General features: G+C 48.9%; 1 protein-coding gene across 1 annotated transcript in view; it reads right to left on the reverse strand.

Annotated features, from left to right (window-relative positions):
• The window catches only part of CUBN (cubilin), a 365,663-nt gene that overhangs the window by 180,435 nt on the left and 162,179 nt on the right, over positions 1 to 23,049 (reverse strand). The window contains exon 29 of the mRNA XM_040352464.1: positions 967 to 1,148. Coding sequence (XP_040208398.1) covers positions 967 to 1,148 — 182 coding nt within the window. The remainder of the gene's footprint in view (positions 1 to 966; positions 1,149 to 23,049) is intronic.

The raw sequence follows: 23,049 nt of genomic DNA on the forward strand, positions 1-23,049 counted from the left end.
TCACTGAAAAAGAGGATTATTTAGAGCTGGATTAACTCTTTGTGGCAAAACTGAGTACAGATGATAGGAAATCTTATACCAGGGCTCAAAATTTCAATGCCTGAGCTACTAGTCAGGCCTCAAGGCCACTCGCCACCAGTTGCCCAACCCCTACCATGCCCTGCCCCCTAATCCCGCCCCTAGACACGCCCTCATAAATCTCATAAACTGACACTTAAATGTTTTATGCAGAATTAAGTTATAAAAATAAATATTAACAACAACTTTATCCGTGCCCAAAAATGCAGCCTGCCCATGTCTACCAATGCAGCATGTGTCCCCAGTGCAGCCACGGGTCCCCAATTCAGTAAAATGTCCCCAATGCAGCAAAATGTCCCCCACATTGCAGCCAGAGTTCCCCCACATTGCAGCCAGAGTTCCCCCACATTGCAGCCAGAGTTCCCCCACATTGCAGCCTACCTGTGCTGGGTAAGAGAGAGGAGAGGAGCCGCCGCCGCCGCCTGGTTGTTCAAAGCGCGGGGAACATAACAGCTTTTAATTCAATAGCGGTGTTCCCCGCTGCGAGCCGTCATATACAGCCCCTCCCACCCTTGTCCAGGAAACTTTGATAGACCGATCACCCGTCCAATCCTGGGACGGGTGATCTGTCTTTCAAAGTGCCCAGATAAGGGGGAGGGGCGGTATACGCGTCAGGGAAACATAGCTATTGAACTGGTATGTTCCCCGCGCTTTGAACAACCAGGCGGCGGCGGCTCCGGCTCCTCTCCTTGCTCGCCCCCCCTGCTCCCAGGCAGCCCACACTCGCCAGCCCTCAAAATGTACTCGCAAAATGCGAGCAGGCGAGTGTAAATTTTGAGGGCTGTCTTATACTACATTGTGACGGCAAAAAAATAAAAATAAAAAATCGGGTTTACATCCACTTTAATCTGCTCTTTAATTTGTTTGGCCTGATACACCGGAACTCACCTCCAGCACATCATAGTTACATGCAATGTGGTTCTCAATACTGAACTCCAGTATAGTGATCTGGATGCTGCTCCCCGGAGAGGTGTTGACATGCCAGATACACTCTTTGTTATTCGGATACTTCATGGGATATCCAGGGCTGCTGAAGGAGCCAGTTGGACCAGACAGATCTCCGCCACATCCTGTGTAATAGAACAGTAACCAGTTAAGAATGTTTATTAAAGCAAATGTCAGGCATGACTTGCACACAAACGTGTGCCAATATGGCAATGTCATCGAAATACAATTTTTAACACACATAACAAACTCAGAAGCATGAGCATCTCCAGAAGACTTTTCAGAGGAAGAGGGTGGAAATTTTGCATGAACCACAGTGCAAAGGGATAGAGGCCAATTCTACTAACAGGAAGGAGAGGACCATTAACTGTTTATCTTGCTGACAAAAACTGCTGTCTTTAGGGTTGTCATCTGTCCGGGATTCACCCGGACAGTCCGGGTTTTGGTTCCTGTGTCCATGATTCAGACTCCCTGAAACCCAGACACATTTTTCAGACTGAACTGTGGCCCCCCAACTTAGGCGTGCCTGGGCACACCCTAATCACCCAGTGTGGTTCAGATTCCCTCTGCTGCCTGGGTTGCACACACCTACAGTATGCTCCTCAACTAACAAAGTACAACAACCGGCAAGTGCATGGGCCGCCTTCCTCCCTTCTCTCTCCTGCCTCTGAGTGAGTAAGTGCATTATGGTAAGGGGTGCTCTGTGGATTCTGATGTAAGGGGGCTTTGGGAACCCTGATTTAAAGGGTCACTAAAGGAATTTTTTTTTTTTTAGCTTACCTTACTGCAGTCCTAGTTTCATGTCCTCATTGTTCGTTTTTGCTTTGATTTTGCTGTAATTTCTCTCTGTTCTGGACACTTCCTGGTTGTCTGTTTCCTGATCACCACAGTACTGGGAGATTTCTCACTGTGGTGACTAATCAAGGAGGTGTGATTACTGTGTGTCAGCACCAATCCAGTTTCGTGTTACAAAGCATCCCTGCCCTCTATTGGCTCTTTGTCTCTGTACATCAGAAAACCAGGAAACAACAGCAACAACGAAACTAAACTGCAGGTACATTATATGATTGTTTTTTTATCTATTTTTAATAATTTTTAAAAGGAATCAGTTAACTATTATGTCTCTATACCCTGTTAACAGTCATTTCAGCAAAAAAATGTTTTTCCTTTAGTGACCCTTTAAGGGGAAGTGCTAACAATTCTGATGTAAGTGGGCACGTTGGTGAAACCCCCTTACATCAAAGTTTCACAGTGTTCCCCCTTAAAAAAAAAAAGAAAGAAAAAATTGCCATGTGCTGCTACAGTGTTCAGGTTTGGCTTGAAGAAAAGGTGGCAACCCTACCTGTCTTCTGCAGATGTGCGTGAGTGCCATTAATTCTAAATGGTACCCCCACACACCTGGCAAACACATGTGTATTCTCCCTGCAAAAATGCATGGTACTACAGGATACCTCCCAACTTTTTCAGAAAAGTATGTAGGCATAGGACACACCCCCTGCCATGCCCCCTTAAAGGAAAATTATATGGGGAAAAAAAGGTTTAGCTAGACCAAGTGGCGGTGCATCCATAGAGGGCGCAGGAGCACCGCCCCCTCTCGCTCCTGCACTGCCACTGAAAAACAATACATAGATTCATGCATTGCAATCTATGTATCATCGCCGCTGCCCACTATTCAGATGGCCGGCCCCCTGGTGAGCGCCGGCCATCTGAATAACGACAGCTGGTTGGCTTTAGAAGTGTCTATCAGAGCCAGCGGCTTTGATAGGCTTTCCGATTACACATGATAAAGAGAATACAGAATACAGTAAGTAGGCAAAGGACACGTCCGTGCCACAGCCAAGTTACATGGGGCACAAAGATCTAATACACATTAAATTATTGGCTAAACCACACAAGTGCTTTTTTATCTATATTTTTCTTTTATTTTGGCTTTTCAAAATAACAAATGCCATAATCTAGAGGCTGGATAAAAAGTTTATTTTGTATAGGGATTACTAAAAAGAGGGGGAAAAAAGTCTGCTCGGGGGACAGAGGGATTTGGTCTTCAATGAGGGACAGTTGGGATATTTGAGTGATGGATTCCAAGTGATGGAATAAGGGATCAAAAATTAGTTATATCCAGGGCTGCTTATAAGACAGTACAGCCAGCCCTCCTGTACCCCATCAGTTTAAAAGGGGGGCCCGCGCTCCTGTTGAGCAGGAGGTCCGTCTGTACTGTCTTATTGCACTGATCCTCTTTTGCCTCCCCCTGCAGCACTGCCAGCTTCTCCTCTTCTTCCCCCCTCCAGCTGCAGGGGGATTAGTTCTAGCACATGCACCCTTATCATCTGCAGTCAGGGCCCCCATGCGTCCCTTTCCCCTGCAGAGCTGCCAGCTTCCCTCTCCTCTCCCACCGGCAGCTGCTGCTGGCGCAAAGGGGGATGTTTCAAGATGGAGAGAGGGGGCAGGGGGCCGGTAAATATATAATTCACTGGCCCCTTCCTTTCCTGAATGAACACAGTGAGTGATCATTACCAATCACTCCCATTTGTGAATGAGCAGGAAGTCTCAGCTCTTCCCTTGGCAAGCTGGAGCGAGGAGCAGCATCTGCCATTGATTGCCGCCATCCGTCCATCTCACGCGTGGGGAGTGGGGGATGGGGTACCGATTGCCGCCATCCATCTCCCGTAGGGGGCATGGGGGGACTGATCGCCTCCGTCCGTTTTCCCAGGGTGGCCCTGATCGCTGCCGTTTGTCTCCCGCATGGGGGGGTAGGCTTGTTTGCCGCCCCCCTACAAAAATATTGAGCACCAACTGCAACTGGTTGTACTGAAGTCAATTGATGGCCAACTTTAGAGAGACTGAGGCCCCGTACACACGGCCGAGGAACTCGACGTGCTTGGCACGTCGAGTTCCTCGTCGAGTTCTGGGATGAAGCCGCCGAGGAGCTCGGCGGGACGCCTTCTCCCATAGAACAACGAGAAAATAGAGAACATGTTCTCTATTTTCTCGTCGAGCTCCTCGGCGGCTCCATCGAGCCAAAACTGTACAGACGACAGAGTTTCTCGGCAGAATCCGGGTTTTGACCGAGTTTCTCGGTGAATTCTGCCGAGAAACTCTGTCGTGTGTACGGGGCCTGACAGCTTCATTGAGCCTCAGCACTTTGTATCCATCTGCACAGAGTGGCCCTGATCCTCCTCTTCTGGGGTCCCACGGTGGCTCCTTTATGCAATAGATAACCCCCTCTGGGAAGCTCTCTCCCGAGGGGGTTGCTTTGCGGGCGCTCTCCCGTGTCATACACTCGGCATACATAGCTGCCGAGTGTATGACTCGGCCCCACCCACCCACCGGCGGCTGCATCATTGGATTTCATATACAGCACCGGGAGCCAATGGCTGCGCTGCTATCAATCTATGCAATGAAGAGCCGAGAAGCCATGGGGAGAACTACGCAGGATCACACCCACGGAAGTTCGGGCCTCAGGTAAAAACGGGGGCCAATAAACCCACATCATTAAAAACTATCAAAAAAGCAAAGGAATTAATGCTGCATCTACATAGGTAAGTATAAATGTTTATTGTTTTGAGAATCCTGCTCTTTTAAAAAAAACAAACAGAGGTTTTACTATCACTTTAAATAGTACAGTTATTTATATGTCGATAGATTTTCCATATCCATTTTTATTTATTACAGCTGGTTGGAGAGGCTGCTTCGCACATCCCTGTATACAACAGATCTGTATTGTGTGCAGTGAGTCAGTCCGGATTCCTGCAGTGCCCACTGCAATACGCAGATGGGTGGATAGGAAATCTGGGGCCCCGCGGCTCTGGGTATGACTCAGCTAGGCTCACTGGAACCGAACTGTGGAAAACTGGGCTGTGATATTAGCTGCTGCTATTTCCTCCATAAATCCTCTACTCCCTCACTAAATATCACTGGCTTCCCACATTCCCATTATATGGCTGGGATCCCATTATATGGCTGGGATCCCACTATCCTTGTACATGAGCTGCACCACCTCATCTACATACCTCCCCAGTGTGCCTCTTCTGGGAGGACGGTGCCCAGGACACTGACTCACCTCTACGCCCTGTAAAAGGATAATATTTCTACCGTACTTCAGAATCAGAATGTGGAAATTATTTTATTACTTCAAATGTGTATTAACTACCAATTCTGGCTGTCTCTGGATTCAATATATTCACTAATCTGGAACAAGCATGTAGCAAGTAAAGTCAGAGTGAAGTATGTAAACTTGGCCTGAGTTAATCATTTAAAAAGTACTGACGCCAGTGGGTGATATTTTGTAAAGGAATGTTCAACAATGACAGTCTGCATTTTCCTGATAGTGATATTTCAGTTATACATAATCGGCCAGATTCTCAGTGGAGATACGACGGCGTATCTCCAGATACGCCGTTTTATCTCTGCGTTGCGCTGTCGTATCTATGCGCCTGATTCTTAGAATCAGTTACGCATAGATATCTGTTAGATCCGACAGGCGTAAGTCTCTTACGCCGTCGGATCGTAACTGCATATTTACGCTGGCAGCTAGGTGGTGCTTCCGTCGAATTCCACAGATTAGCTAGATACACAAATTCCCGAACGTACGCCCGGCCGACGCAGTAAAGTTACTCCGTTTACGTTAGGCTTTTCCCGGCGTATAGTTACCCCTGCTATATGGTGGCGTAAGTGCGGCGTACCAATGTTATAAGTATGGCCGTCGTTCCCGCGTCGAAATTTTAAAAAGTTACGTCGTTTGCGTAAGTCGTCCGTGAATGGGGCTGGACGTCATTTACGTTCACGTCGAAACCAATGACGTCCTTGCGGCGTACTTTGGAGCAATGCACACTGGGAAATTCCACGGGCGGCGAATGCGCCGTTCGGGAAAAACGTCAATCACGTCGGGTCACAGTACATTTACATAAAACACACCCCTCTGATCCAAATTTGAATTAGGCGGGCTTACGCCGGCCGATTTACGCTACGCCGCCGCAACTTACAGAGCAAGTGCTTTGAGAATACAGCACTTGCCCGTCTAAGTTGCGGAGGCGTAACGTAAATCGGATACGTTACGCCGCCACAAAGATACGCGGTTCTATGTGAATCTAGCCCTATATTACAAAAAGTATTGGGACGCCTGCCTTTACACGCACATGAACTTTAATGGCATCCCAGTCTTAGTCTGTAGGATTCAATATTGAAGTGACCCACCCTTTGCAGCTATAACAGCTTCAACTCTTCTGGGAAGGCTGTCCACAAGGTTTAGGAGTGGGGGGCCTCCCTGCTGACAGCTGATTGTAAAAAAAAGCTAACAATAAAAAGTATGAAAAAAAATCAGCGTGCCAAGATAAAATAAAAAAAACACGGCGTGTGGTCCCCCCCCCCCCAAATCCATGCCGCTTGACAGGTCGGTGAAGGCTGGCTGCCTACTTCAGACATTTCTTATATAGGTAAGGGGCCACCTGGCTACATCACCTGGTGGCCCCCGCCCCCTTGTGACGTCAAGGCCCGGTGCATGCTGGGTTGCTGACATCACAGGGGGCCACCAGGTGACGTAGCCAGGTGGCCGCCCCTTACCTATATAAGAAATGTCAGAGGGCGGAGCCAGCAGTAGGCAGCCAGCCTTCTCTGAAGGTGGGAGCGTCTTATTTTATCTTCGGATCTGGCAGGTGGCATGATTGACAGTGGATTTACATCAGGAGACACTGTTTTTAAAAGATTTGTCAAAAACTGTCTGTGTGTTATAATTACCTTGTGACAGTTTTTTGGTGAAGGGGTAGGGGTACAATGTACCCGATACTCATTCACATAGGGGGGGCGGGATCTAGGGGCCCCCTTCTTAAATGGGGCTTTCAGATTCCAATTAGCCCCCTGCCCGCAGACCCCCACAACCACCGGCCATGGTTGTGGGGATGAGGCCCTTGTCCCCATCAACATGGGGAGAAGGTGCTTTAGGGTGGGGGGGGCAGACCGCCCCATGTATAAGGCATGTGTCCTGCTATCGTTCAAGACCTGCCAGTCTGCATGCCCAGATAAGGGTCTGGTATGGATTTTGGGGAGGGACCCCACGCCATTTTTTTTTTTTTCACATTTTGGGAGTCTACCCAAGAGGTAACCCTGGGCCTCCTTATTTCTTAATGGGCTATGGATGGATAGGTCATAGCCATTAAAAATGAAATCTAGCTTTTTTGTGGCAATGAATAAATGAAATTTTGCAATCTACTACATGGGCGTACTTTATAATGACTCAAGACAAAACACTTCTTACAAAAACACCGCTTGGATCAAGCTTGATTTTTATGCCGTGTAAATTCCCCACATGATAGAGACCAAATAAAACAAGATCATGAAAAACCCCCGCCTCTCTATGAAGACTTATTTCTGGAAACTGGAAAATTCAGCGTAAAAAAAAAAAAAAAAAGAGAGAGAATGAAGGAGATCCCCGGGGATATGACACAGAATCGTCTGGCCCAAAAATTGTTGCCTGGGCAACCAGTCAATAAAGAAATTGTTTCCAGACGTCTCTAGCGCGGCAATTTTACTCAGTAATGTCAGCAATTACCGCAGATTGAGAACGACGATGAGTCATGAAGGGCTCTCATTTCATGTGGCTCCGTTTAGAAAAAGTATAGCTTTTAAGCGTACGCACAAATGGGCACTTTCAAGCTCGGTGGTGGGCGCAGTTTAGCAGCTAGTAGTAGAGATTTGGTTGCTGGGTGTTCACAATAGTTCTATCGGAGTGTACAGACAAGCCGGAAATCAGTGGCATGTGCTTTCCCTTCACTCACGCTGGTTAAAATAGCGACTCTTGGCGTTATCTGTTCAGCGGGTACACAGAGCACACAGTAGATAGAGGAAGGACATGAGCTGACACAATGAGATTTGTGTGTAAAATGTGTTTCCTTTTTGTCATGTACACAAATAATAACTAAAGCAGAACTTTTAAAAGACACAACGATGCCAATTTTGCAAGGAAAAAAAAAAAACATCCATACTAACTTCTATGCTGCAGCATCAATGTTGAGATGCAGCTGTCCCATACTGGCTCTAAGACTAAAGCAATCACATGACCACTGATCGCTCAGTATTCAGTTTGCTGCGAGCAGAAGGTGGCAAATGTCAGTCACTGCTCTCCGCTCTGCCCCTCCAGTGCTCACTGGAGTTTAAAGCTGGGGAAGAGGATGGGCATGGCTGGCTCTGGTTGCCAGTCTCAAGCTAAAAGGTGGAGCAAGCTGTCAATTAGGCAGCTTGGTGGCACCTGACAATATTGTCGGGATCCTTCCAGAGCCTGACGTGGCTCTGCTCCATCAAGGCTGCTACCAGCTGACTCTGGGACACAGGAGGACATAGTAACTGTACTCCTGTGAGCCACAAGAGAAGTATGGCCTAAAAAGCTCTGGCATACTTCACTTTTAATAATTATTTGTGCCTGTGCTAAAGTTTCAACTTAAAGGAGTTGTAAAGACATAAGGTTTTTTATCTTCATGCATTCTATGCATTAAGATAAAAAAAACTTCTGCGTGCAGCAGCCCCACTCTGCCCCCTCCCCTTCTCAATACTTACCTGAGCTCCATCTAGATCCAGTGATGTTGAGGACTCCCCTCAGTGCCACTACAGTGCTCATCAGTGCCCAACAGTGCCATCAGTGCCACTACAGTGTTTATCGGTGCCCAGTGCCATCAGTGCCACTACAGTGCTCATAAGTGCCCTACAGGTCCATCAGTGCCACTACAGTGCTATTCAGTGTCACTACAGTGCCCATCAGTGCCATAGCAGTGCTCCTCAGTGCCCTACAGTGCTCATCAGTGCGCTACAGGGCCACTACAGTACACAACATGTGCCATTACAGTGCTCATCAGTGCCATCAGTGCCCATAAGTGAGTGCTTATCAGTGCACATAAGTCCCTACAGTGCCTATCAGTGAGTGCTTATCAGTGCACTACAGTGCACATCAGTGCCATCAGTGAGTGCTTATCAATGCTTATCAATGCTCATCAGTGCCACTACAGTGCTACAGTGACCCAATAGTGCACATCAGTGCCCATTAGTGATTGCACACCAGTGCCACTCTATCAGTGGATCTTCATCAGTGCCTGCTAGTGTCGTAAAAATGTGTAAACAAATGCACAAAAAATGCCTTCCAAAGACATGTGGAAATAAATTACATGTACAAAAGACTCATAATGCCTCATAGAATATATGTTGGGGTGTTTTCTTTCTAAAATGGGATCATTTTGTGGGTGTTTCTATTGTCCTGGTATTCCAGGGCCTTCAACAGTGTAATAGGTAATCAAAAAATGTAATGTGTAAATTATGCTCTTGGAACGCCTGAGGTTGCTCCCTGCATTTTGTGCCGCTGTATGTGGCTAGGCTGTGGAAAAGTCTCACACATGTGATATCACCATACTCAGGAGTAGGGATGAGCCGAACACCCCCCAGTTCGGTTTGCACCAGAACATGCGAACAGGCAAAAAAATTGTTCGAACACTCGGACACCGTTAAAGTCTTTGGGACACGAACATGAAAAATCAAGCGTGTTTAATTTTAAAGGTTAATGTGCAAGTTATCGTCATAAAAAGTGTTTGGGGACCTGGGTCCTGCCCCTGGGAATATGTATCAATGCAAATTTTATTTTTTTTAAACTGGCGTTTTTTCGGGAGAAGTGATTTTAATAATGCTTAAAGTGAAACAATAAAAGTGAAATATTCCTTTAAATTTTTTGCCTAGGGGGTGTCTATAGTATGCCTGTAAAATAGCGCATGTTTCCCGTGTTTATAACAGTCTCTGCTCAAAATGAAATTTCTAAAGGAAAAAAAAGTAATTTAAAACTACTCACGGCTATAATGAACTGTCCGGTCCCGACAATACAGATAAAAGTCATTGAAAGTCATTGAAAAATAAAAAATAAAATGCATGGGGGTCCCCCCAAATTCCATTACCAGGCCCTTCAGGTCTGGTATGGATATTAAGGGGAACCCTGAGCCAAATAAAAAAAAAATGGCGTGGGGTTCCCCCCAAAAATCCATACCAGATCCCTCAGGTCTGGTATGGATTTTAAGGGGAACCCCGTGCCAAAATAAAAAAAAAATGGCATGGGGTTCCCCCCAAAAATCAATACCAGATCCTTATCCGAGCACGCAACCTGGCAGGCCGCAGAAAAAGAGGGGGGGACGAGAGAGAACCCCCCCTCCTAAACCGTACCAGGCCACATGCCCTCAACATGGGGAGGATATCCACATGTTAATGGGGACAAGGGCCTCATCCCCTTGCCCGGTGGTTGTGGGGGTCTGTGGGCGGGGGGGCTTATTGGAATCTGGAAGACTCCTTTAACGAAGGGGACTTCCAGATCCCGGCCCCCCCCTATGTGAATTGGTAAGGGGCACATTGTACCCCTACCATTTCACAAAAAAAATGTTAAAAACAACAGGAGACGGCTTGAGACGAGTCCTTTATTAAAAATAAAAAATAAAGATTCCAGCGGTGTAATCCATTCTCGATCTCCAGCGATGTAATACATTCTCGATCTCCAGCGAGGATGCGACGCACACGATTCTGGCTCCACCAGAGGCACCCGACGAATGACGCACCACCAGCCTGACAGCTCTTATATAGCTGAAAGCGGGGCAAGAGACACAAGGGGGAATCGCCTGGGGTTACCCAGTGACGTGTATGGATGACCCCATCCAATCTGATGCAACGGGAAACCTGCGTTGCGTCAGAGGGGGCGGGGTCACTCACCGGGGATCACTGGAGATAATCGCTGGAGATCGAGAATGGATTACATCGCTGGAGATCAAGAATGGATTACAGTTTATAGATTACAGAGTAGCAGAAAGTATTTTGTGGTTTAGTTGCAAGTATGGATATGCCATGTGAGAGAAATAACTTATTAATATGAAAATGTTGTGAAAAAAAAAAAATCTTAATTTTTCAAAAAAATTGTGGGAAAAAACTGACAACTTAAAAAAACTCACCATGCTTCTTACTAAATACCTTGGAATGTCTACTTTCCAAAAAGTGGTCATTTGGGGGGTATTTGTATTGTCCTGGCTTGTGATATAGGCCTTCAGTAAATGAGGTGTGCTCAATTTTCAATGATTGCCACCATAGCACCATAGCAGGGGTCTCAAACTCAAATTACCTGAGGGCCACAAGACAAGTTTTCATATCCCATGGGGGGCCGCATACAAACTTTCAAACTTCAAAAACAACAGTACTGGTGTCAGCGAACGCATTATTAACCCCCAGCACTGGTGTGAGCGGACGCATTATTAACCCTGACCACTACACTGCACACTACACACTGACCACTACACTGCACACTACACACTGACCACTACACTGCACACTACACACTTACCACTGAACAATACACACTGACCACTACACTACACACTCACCACTACACTACACACTCACCACTACACTACACACTCACCACTACACTACACACTCACCACTACACTACACACTCACCACTACACTACACACTCGCCACTACACTACACAATGACCACTACACTACACACTGACCACTACACTACACACTGACCACTACACTACACACTGACCACTCACCATCAGGGCACAGAGCCCAGCACATCAGGGTACAGAGCCCAGCACATCAGGGCACAGCGCACATCAGGGTACAGAGCCCAGGACATCAGTGTACAGGGCACAGCGCACATCAGGGTACAGGGCACAGCACATCAGGGCACAGCACATCAGGGTACAGGGCATGGCACATCAGGACAAGGCACATGGCATATCAGGGCATAGCACATCAGGGTACAGGGCACAGGACACAGCACATCAGGGTACAGAGCCCAGCACATCAGGGTACAGAGCCCAGCACATCAGGGTACATGGGGCATATCAAAGCACATGGGGCACATCAGGGTACATGCGGCGCATCAGAGCACATGGGGCACATCAGGGTACATGGGGTGCATCAGAGCACATGGGGCACATCAGGGTACATGGGGCGCATTAAGGCACATCAGGGTACATGGGGCACATTAAGGCAGATCAGGGTGCATGGGACCCATTAAGGCACATCAAGGTGCATGGGGCACATCCACGGTACATGGGGCACATCCACGGTACATGGGGCACATCAGGGTACATGGGACATATGAGGGCACAATCAGGGTACATGGGGCACAATCGGGGCACATGGGGGCACAATCAGGGTACATGGGGGCACAATCAGGGTACATGGGGGCACAATCAGGGTACATGGGGCACAATCAGGGTACATGGGGCACAATCACAGTGCATGGGGCACAATCAAAGTACATGGGGCACAATCGGGGTACATGGGGCACATGGAGGCACAATCGGGGTACATGGGGCACATGGGGGCACAATCAGGGTACATGGGGGCCCAATCAGGGCACATTCAGGGTACAGGGGGCACATTCAGGGTACATGGGGCACAATCACGGCACATGTCAGCGTTTACTTGTTGTGTTTTTTTCTCCACAAGCAGAGTAGCGCAGGAAGCGTCTGTCATAAGTTCACTTCTCAGTCTCACGCTGCGGCTGCTCCTCGCCCCCCGGCGCCCCCCCCCCCTCTCTTCTCGTCCATCCCAGGTGATATCACAAGCAAATGTGATTGGACGAGAAGAGAGGGGGGGCGCCGGGGAGCAGCCGCAGCGTGAGACTGAGAAGTGAACTTATGACAGAGACGCTTCCTGCGCTACTCTGCATGTGAAGGAAATCTACTCCCCCCACTTCCGTGGCACCCCCCCGCCCTGCCTGCGGGCCATTTTTTTCAACCAGTCCGCGGGCCGCAAATGGCCCGCGGGCCGGTACTTTGAGACCACTGCACTATAACCTTCATAAAGACCAAATAAATTACACTGATTTGGGTTATTTTTTTTACCAAAGATATACCAAATTTACCAAAATTTACCAAAGCAGTATACATTTTGGTCAAAATTTATGAAGAAACTTTACTAATCTCCAAAGTCAGTCACCCCTCTCACCTGGCCTAGCAGCCGGAATGATGCAGATGCACGAACCAGTCTCTGCCACAGACTGATTGAGAACAAATTGAACAGTCCGGAATCCTCTGCCACAGGATGTAATACCCAAACTTCCAGCTGTACAGTTAAAGAGCCTTTAAGCCGACCCGGCGAACTGTAGGACAACTTGAGTTGTGGATCCCTCCTTAATAAGGTCACCAGGCCTATCCCGAGACATAAGCCTTCTGCTTGGTCTCCTCCAGGTCAGGTCCTCCCCTGGTTTCCTTCATTAAGAACAGCTTCCTTCACTTAGATGGACAGCTTGAGATCCCTCTTGATTTGTAGGCACCAGTCAGCATAACTGGGCCTGGTGATAGAGAAGCAGCCTCTGGCCAACGTGGTCCCAGGGCTGGAAATCACGCAACACATACCTCGTGCCGGGAGGGCCACGAGGCGAAGGACCCCAAAATATGGCATCTGCCTCTTAAATATCCCTTCCCGGCATGCACAGCGGGGCACCACTCCCACTGGGCTGTTCCCGAGGAAAGATACTCAATGATCTATGGCTTGCCCGTGTTCCAACACTGGCCTGTGGGGGTATCGCCACCTACAGGAAACAGTGGAAAAATGCTATCAGGCACAGCCACTGCCAGGACAGAGGCTAATTTTGTATAAATCATCACAGTCTGAGACACATTATCGGATCAGACACCCACTAAATTTAACATAGCACCCAGTTATCTGGGAGCAGGGCGCTACAAAGGGACAACAATTTTTTATGGGTACAGTGTTACATGACTGAATAATTGTTATTCAAAGTGTGAGAGAGCTGAAATCTGAAAATTGGCCTGGTTAGGAAGGGGGTATAGGTGCCCAGTGGGCAAGTGGTTGGCCTACCAGGCCCATATCTATAGTTTCTGTTTGGTGTGGACTCACTGTACAAACGCATCTACCACGAGAGCTAACAACCCCCATACCACAATATATTGTATATATATTTAAATCCATGCAATAACAGTCTACAATCTTTGACTGCTGTATTAAAAGAAGTTGCTGACTGTTACTTTTTGTTCTCTAATTCCCACTATTTTAAGCTGGACAAAAGCCAGGAGCATGCAGGAAACCTAAAAATGTTCAGCTTTCGAGGTCAGTTCATTCAACAGAATCCAATAACACAGTACTAAGTATGAAAGTGATTAACAGCCTGCAAAGTCTTTAATAGTCGGGCCATCTTGCTGACAGGCGTTTTTTTCCCTAAAATTATTAAAGTTGATCTAAGCGAATGGGATTTAGTTTGCTAAATCTATGTGCAATGACAATAGCAGTTTTTTTTTTTTTAAATAAAACTTTAACCTTTTTTTCATCCTTTGTTAAATCTCTATAATGCTGATCTCGTGGAACTAGGACTGGTGAGGATTTAAGAACACCAAGGTGTGCTTTTGGCGTAATTTCCCCTCCGCAGTTAGGAGGTGTAGGAGGGACTTTTGCGCTATACCAGGAGTTAGGGGGATCCGTCTGGGAGAACATTCTGGTGGCAATAGGTGGTCTTTTCTTAACTGCCTTAGGCCTGTTGGCCCCTTTTTGGACCACATTTTGGGGGATCATCTCTCTCCATTTATGGGTAAGTGGTTAGTTATACTTGCTCAGCTCTTGGATTTTTTGGAGATTTGGTTTCTATTTTTGATCCTCTTTCTCTATATTCTCCCGTTTTTTTCCCCTCTCCTCTCCTGATATAGCTGGTGCTGGTTTGTCTTTTTAAATGCCAATTATTGGATGATATCTATCCTGCCCACCTATGGGATTTGGGGATGAGGAATGTGTTCAATGCAGGGAATTGGGAATAATCACCTCCGCCTGGGACCATCATAGGAAATGCATCTACCGTATTTATCGGTGTATATCGCGCACTTTTTTGCCCTGAAAATCAGGGCAAAATCATGGGTGCGCGATATACGCCGATACCCGCTTCCCGTGCTGTGTTTGAACCACTGCGCCGACATATACCGAGCGCAGTACACTTGGGTATAGTCGGGCAGGCTCGGCTCCTCTCGCGGTCACGTCCTGTGCGTCCTGTACGTCCTTTACGCGAGAGGAGCCGAGCCTGCCCGACTATACACAAGTGTACTGCGCTCGGTATACGTCGGCGCAGTGGTTCAAACACAGCGCGGGAAGCAGGGATCGAGCGGGGAGGACACCACGATGGCCGCAGAAGGACGCCGGACCGGACTAGGCCGCCGATGGACGCGATGGACGACGCGCAGGACGTGATGGACGACGGGCAAGACACCGACGAGGGGCATCCAAACTGTAAGGTTTTTTTTTTTCAGAAATTTTCCTTCAAGTTCGGGGGTGCACGCTATACGCCGGGGCGCGTTATAGCAAGATAAAATACGGTATATCTGTTTGGCACATATGATTTAAAAGGAAAAGTGAGTCACTATTTGGTCACATTATAAGGATGTGGGAATGTGATCGCTTAGTTGCTAGATGTTTAATATCAATTTGTATTTTGATTCATTATAGATTGTGATACTTTAATATTCCTGAAGAAGAATGCTCTACATTTGAAACGCATCGGATCATTCGCCTCTACCGTGTTTCCCCGAAAATAAGACGTGCTCCGAAAATAAGCCGTAGCGGGATTTCGACGCAAGATCGAAATATAAGACATCCCCCCGAAAATAAGACGTAGCGATGGCGTGTCGAATCCCCGAAAATAAGACGTAGCGATGGCGTGTCGTATGCGTAGCGGCGCGGGCGGGTGTCATGAATTACCTCAGCCACCAGATGGCGCTAGCGGCGCATCGGCGCGCGCGGGGCACGCGCAATCGCGGCAATGGCGCTCGTGCACGCGCGTTCACGGTACCGCGGCGGGCACGGGCGCGGGCACGGGCGCGCGCACCGCCAGCAGCGGCGCACTGGCGCGTGCAAACGGCAATCTGGCGCCAAAATGGGGTACTTAAAGTGTCCTGGGAGCCTGGCCTCTTGCTGTCCGGTCTATAGCGTTTCCTGAGTCTTCCAGTACCAGTTACCCCTGCTTGATCCAGATCCTGATACCCGGCTTGTTCCTGTTGACCCTGTCTTCCGCCTGCCCTGACCTCGGCTTGCTCTGACCATCCCTTTGCCTCATCCCTGGTACTCTGCCGCCCGCCTGTTACCGACCCGGCTTGACGACCTCCCTACCATCTTGGCCTTCCTGTGCCTGATCGGCTGGTCCAGCTTCTCACTGTCTTCTGGGACTCTTCACTGTCTTCTGGGACTTGTTGCTGCCTGATCTACGGGACACCTTCCCTCCGGTCTGTTACCTGCCAGCTTGCACCTGCCTTCCAGAGACTCTCTCAGATCCTGCAGAAGCATCAACCAGCCCCTGCATCAGCGTCACTCCTGGCGCTTGTGCGACTCTGTATTCCCGTTCCCCCTGTCCACTCTACCAGGGGTCCCAGGATCAGAGGAGTAACGGCTGCCACTTCCTGCACGGCGGGCTCATCCTCCAGGTACGTGACAGTACCGGACAGCCATGTCCGAGCCCGCGCAGGGAGTGGATCCTATACAGGAACTCTGCCGCCATCTTGAGGGACTGACCCAGGCCGTCCGAACCCTGCAAGAAGGCTACACGCGTTTGGAGAATCGTGTCCAGGCTCTATCCACTCCTGCCTCCACTTTAGCAGCTTCTAGGGCATCCGCTTCTCCAACTGTGATCATGCTGCCACCCGAACCTAAAGTTCCTATGCCTGAGAGGTTCTCGGGAGAGCGTGGTAAATACCGGGCCTTCCACAATGCTTGCGAACTGTACTTTGCTCTCCAACCACGGACCTTTTCATTAGAAGTCACTAAAGTGGGCTTCGTCATTTCGCTGCTGTCTGGCGAACCGCAAGCTTGGGCCCATCGCCTCATGGAAAACAAGGACCCATCACTAGATAATTTAACTACCTTCTTCCAAGGCATGTCTCTGCTGTATGAGGACCCTGACCAGACCGCCACCGCTGAAGCCGCTTTGCACGCCCTGCAACAGGGTCGCAGACCAGCAGAGGATTATGTGACTGAATTTCGTAGGTGGAGCTCAGACACCTGTTGGAATGACTCGGCCCTCTGCTACCAGTTTCGCCTTGGCCTTTCTGAACCGCTTAAAGACGAACTGGCCCGGGTAGGGGTCCCAGGGACTTTGGATGCATTAATTAACCTGACCATCCAGATCGATCGTCGCCTGAGGGAGCGCAGAACTGAAAGGGCCAATGCCCCATCTCATCCGGTCTGGATGATGCCACGGGTGCCTCCCGTTTCCAGTACAGCTCCACCGGTTCCCTCAACCCCGTCTGTTCCTGACACCTCAGAGCCTATGCAGCTAGGTCTTCTCCGCCCTTCCCTTACGCCCGAGGAACGACAACGCCGCAGGGCCAACAACTTATGCCTGTATTGCGGGGAGGCCGGGCACTACGTGAGGACCTGTCCTGCCAAGCTTCGTAAGTGTCTGTCCATGTCTTCTGTCCACGTACCTGTTCTGCCTAGCAATTCCACTCACCTGGCTATCCCTATTTTCTTCCAGCTTCCAGGAGGGACTATCCAAGTCAGCGCTATAATTGACTCAGGGGCGTGCAGCTGCTTTTTGGATCGGTCCTTTGCCACCAGACATCAGATCCCTCTTCGCCCTAGAACTATTGGACTCTCTGTTTATTTAGCGGATGGCTCGGTGTTAAGATCTGGACCAGTCACCCAAGAAACCCAGCCTCTTGCTACCACCATTGCTATTAACCATCATGAACTGCTGTGCCTGGATGTGATTGACTCCCCCGTTTCCTGTCATACTAGGGGTACCATGGCTCCAGGTTCACAACCCACAGATCGACTAGGCCACGGGCAAGGTCAGCTTCTGTTCTCCGTTCTGCCGACAGCACTGCTTGCAGGTGCCACCTCCACCTCTGCCCTTGCTTTGCATGGACTCCGATGTTGAGGCCCGTCAATCTGTTCCAGAAGCCTACCACAACTATCTGGATGTCTTCAGCAAAAAGGGGGCTGAGACCCTTCCACCACACAGGGCCTACGATTGCCCCATTGAACTCCTTCCAGGTGCCGAAGTCCCCTTCGGCAGGATCTTCCCCTTAACAGGACTTGAACTGGAAACTTTGAAAACGTACATCGATGACAGCCTGAGGAAGGGGTTCATCCGTCCATCCACGTCACCCGCGGGAGCAGGCATCTTTTTTGTTGAAAAGAAAGATCATTCCCTTCGCCCCTGTGTGGACTATCGGGAACTCAATAAAATAACTATTAAGAACCGGTACCCTCTTCCCTTAGTACCTGAACTGTTTCAACGTCTTGGGTCTGCAGTTATCTTTACCAAATTAGACCTCCGTGGGGCCTATAACTTAGTCCGAATACGCAAAGGGGATGAGTGGAAGACCGCTTTTCGTACCCGCTTCGGGCACTTTGAGTATTTAGTCATGCCCTTCGGGCTCTGCAACGCCCCAGCAACGTTCCAACACTTCGTGAATGACATTTTTAGAGACTTTCTGGACCTCTTTGTCATCATTTATCTGGACGATATCCTAATCTTCTCCCCTTCTCTGGAAAAACACCGGGTACACGTCAGGAATGTGCTTGAGCGACTCCGAACTCACGGACTGTATGCCAAACCCGATAAATGCGAGTTTGAGCGCTCAAGTATACAGTTCCTGGGACTTATAATTTCTGTAAAGGGCGTTGAGATGGACCCCCAGAAGGTTTCCGCAATTCTTGACTGGCCAGCACCTACAGACAGAAAGGGCGTTCAGCGATTCGTCGGTTTCGCGAATTTCTATAGGAAATTCATCAGAGCCTTCTCCAACATCATTGCTCCTATAACGGATTTGACCAAACAGTCTGCTCGGTTCCGTTGGACACCGGAAGCCCAGACAGCTTTTGAAACCCTGAAGGACTTGTTCACTTCGGCATCCATTCTCAGACACCCCGACGCAAGCTTGCCCTACATTCTCGAGGTGGATGCATCTGAAACCGCGGTTGGGGCAGTTCTCTCTCAACGACAGGGCCCCAAGGCTCTGTTACATCCCGTTGCTTACTTTTCCCGTAAGTTATCCGAAGCTGAAAAGAACTACGACGTTGGGGACCGAGAGCTGTTGGCAATAAAGGTCGCTCTGTAGGAGTGGCGGTACCTCCTGGAGGGCGCAGCGCACCCAATTTTGATTTATACGGACCACAAAAACCTCAAGTACCTGAAGGTGGCTAAGAGACTTAAACCACGCCAGGCGGGCACTTTTTTTTACGAGGTTCTCCTTCCACATCACATACAGGCCAGGGTCAAAAAACACCAAGCCGGACGCTCTCTCCCGCATGTACGGTAGTTCGGAGTCTCTCAATCCCCCGGATACCATCTTGTCATCAGGGAACTTTTTGCTATTACAAAGGGACTTATTACCCCAAATCAAGCAAGCCTCTGCTGGAATTTCCCCTTTATCTGGATCGGAGCTGCAGTCCAGGGACGGTTTACTATGGCATCAGGACAAGATCTTTGTGCCTGAGGGGCTACGAATTAATGTCCTGGGATCTTGTCAGGATCACGAGCTGGCTGGTCACTTTGGGGTACAAAAAACGTCAGAACTTTTGCAACGCATCCTTTTGGTGGCCTCAACTTTTGAAAGATTGCAAGGATTATGTGGAATCGTGCACCACGTGCATTCGCAACAAGGGAAGCAAGCTTAGAGCCTGGGGGCTCCTTAAACCCTTATCAGTACCAGAAAGACCATGGAGAATGATCTCCATGGACTTCATCGTGGAACTTCCCCCGTCAGAGGGCTTCACCACTATCTTTGTGGTAGTGGACAGGCTCTCAAAGATGGCACACTTTATTCCTTTGAAAGGCACACCCTCTGCCCCGGAAACGGCCAAAGTTTTCATCAGGGAAATTGTTAGGCTTCACGGCATCCCCGCGGACATTGTGTCCGATCGAGGGGTGCAATTCACTTCCAGGTTCTGGAGGGCACTCTGCAGTAGTCTCAAGATCGGCCTCTCTTTTTCATCAGCGTACCACCCACAGTCAAATGGGCAGACGGAGAGAACAAATCAAAAGCTTGAACAGTATCTCCGCTGCTTCTCCTCCTTCTCTCAAGAAGATTGGGTGTCCCTGCTGCCTTTGGCGGAATTCGCTTACAATAATTCCATTCATTCTGCCACCAAACAGTCTCCCTTTTATGACAATTACGGTTTTCACCCATTGTTCCTGTCCAATTCTGTTCCGGAGAGTACGGTACCCGCCGTCCAGGAGACAATGACTAAGACACAGGAACGTAATAAAGAGATCTATGACAAGAGAAGAAGAGGGGAACTCAACCTGGAACCCGGAACCAAAGTTTATTTGTCCACTTGCATGCCCCACGAAAAAGCTAGGTCCTAAATTCGTGGGCCCCTTTTCTGTTAAAAGGAAGAAAAATGAGGTGGCCTACGAACTTGATCTACCGGAAACCTTCCAAATTCATCCAGTCTTCCATGTTGCCTTGCTCAAGCCAGATGTTCCTAAACCCTTTCCTGAACGAGATACTGGTCCTCCAGAACCGATATTAGTCAATGGAGAGGAAGAATTCGAGGTGGAATCCATCCTTGACTGCAGGAAGAGACGCAACCAAATTCAGTTCCTCGTCAAATGGAAGGGGTACGGGCCCGAGGAGAATTCATGGGAACCAGAGGACAACATACATGCTGAAAGGCTAATCCAGTCATTTAAAGACTCACATCCACTGGAGATATCTCGGTTGGGCATCCGGAGGCTGCCCATTGGAGGGGGGCAATGTCATGAATTACCTCGGCCACCAGATGGCGCTAGCGGCGCATCGGCGCGCGCGGGGCACACGCAATTGCGGCAATGGCGCTCGTGCACGCGCGTTCACTGTACCGCGGCGGGCGCGCACACCAGCGGCAATGGCGTACGGGCGCGTGCAAACGTCAATCTGGCGCCAAAACGGGGTACTTAAAGTGTCCTGGGAGCCTGGCCTCTTGCTGTCCAGTCTATAGCGTTTCCTGAGTCTTCCAGTACCAGTTACCCCTGCTTGATCCAGATCCTGATACCCGGCTTGTTCCTGTTGACCCTGTCTTCCGCCTGCCCTGACCTCGGCTTGCTCTGACCATCCCTTTGCCTCATCCCTGGTACTCTGCCGCCCGCCTGTTACCGACCCGGCTTGACGACCTCCCTACCATCTTGGCCTTCCTGTGCCTGATCGGCTGGTCCAGCTTCTCACTGTCTTCTGGGACTATTCACTGTCTTCTGGGACTTGTTGCTGCCTGATCTACGGGACACCTTCCCTCCGGTCTGTTACCTGCCAGCTTGCACCTGCCTTCCAGAGACTCTCTCAGATCCTGCAGAAGCATCAACCAGCCCCTGCATCAGCGTCACTCCTGGCACTTGTGCGACTCTGTATTCCCGTTCCCCCTGTCCACTCTACCAGGGGTCCTGGGATCAGAGGAGTAACGGCTGCCACTTCCTGCACGGCGGGCTCATTCTCCAGGTACGTGACAGCGGGAAAAGAAGACGTGATAGGCGTACTGTACTGGTGCGGAGCTCAGGAGCTGTAAAGAAGTCGTGCAGCCCTTCTTATCTGCTCCGCGGTATCTCTAAGTGACCGGAGAGGTGTCGGCAGCCCCATAAATACGGTAAGGTCGGCTCCATACTGTTGTACCATACTTGCCGGTAAAAAGAATAAGACATCCCCCGAAAATAAGCCATAGTGTGATTTCTGGAGGAAAAATAAATATAAGACGGTGTCTTATTTTCAGGGAAACACGGTACTTGTCATCAGTTGGTCTGGTGACGTGTTTTTGATGACGGACAGTATCATTGTTACATCTCCATTTTGAATCTTACGCGTATTTTAACATTATACATCATGATATTTCCGATTTTGTATTAATATTATGTAATAAATGTATAATCTTTTTATGATTTTTTTTTTAGTTTATTTTTGTTGTCTTTAAAATACCGCCTCCAGAGGTTTTTCTTCAATTTTTAATGCTGATCTCCTGCAGCCTTATCACAGATACTTCCTGATTTGGATCTGGGGGGGGGGCAAAGCCATGTGACACAAAATCTGGCGCCTGCAGCTCATCAGGGGCCCCTCAAGGGCCCATCAGGAGGTGTTAGGGGATTTGTTTTAGGGACAAGGGAATTTAAACTGGGATAGTTGTCAAGTATGAGGCAGCTGCTTTGGGCCCCACAACAATGTCAGGGCCCAGGGCGCTTGTCCCTTTAGCCCTGCCTTAAAGACGGCCCTGAGTAGGTAAACTAAAACATCACAGACAAACCAAATGAACTCTGAGGCCCCGTACACACGACCGGTTCATCCGATGAGAATGGTCCGACGGACCGTTTTCATCGGTCCACCGCTGAAGTGGCCTGATGATCTGATGTGTGTACACACCATCAGTTCAAAAACCGATCAGGTCAGAACGCGGTGACCGAAAACACATACGACGTGCTGAAAGGAATGAAGTTCAATGCTTCCAAGCATGCTCCGACTTGATTCTGAACATGCGCGGGTTTTGAACCGATGCTTTTGTGTACTAACCATTGGTTTGGCCCGATCAGTCAGCGGTCCATCGGTTCGATTTTAAAGCAAGTTTTAAAATTTTGGTCCGAAGGACAAAAGATCGATAGGCCGTACACACGGTCGGTTTGAACCTCAGTCCATTCTCATCGGTTTTGACCGGTCGTGTGTACGCGGCCTAAAAGGACCACACAAATCTCTCTGATTCCAGAATTGATGCAATGACATCATCAGTTAATCAGGACCAACAGGCCAAAAGTCCTTTCCTTTGTCTGTCTCAGCCTGATAAGTCACTTCCATTTTCCCCACAGATCCCAACCTTTAAAAAAATAACCTTCAACCGCAGCTACTAGGCGCATGTCATATTGTGTGAAGCTCTGTGTTTGGACAAAGCTCTGCAATCTAAATATTAAGGGGAAATGTTGCTGAACCTCTGTATAGAATACACTGCAAGAGGAAGAGATTTATCATTTCCAGTTTTTTCCCAAGGTGTCTTCCTGGCATAAATATTATAAAATGAGTATATACAGCTAAAACAGGCTGATTCAAGAG

The sequence above is a fragment of the Rana temporaria genome, chromosome 5 (genome assembly GCF_905171775.1).
Source record: "Rana temporaria chromosome 5, aRanTem1.1, whole genome shotgun sequence".
Lineage (NCBI taxonomy): Eukaryota > Metazoa > Chordata > Amphibia > Anura > Ranidae > Rana > Rana temporaria.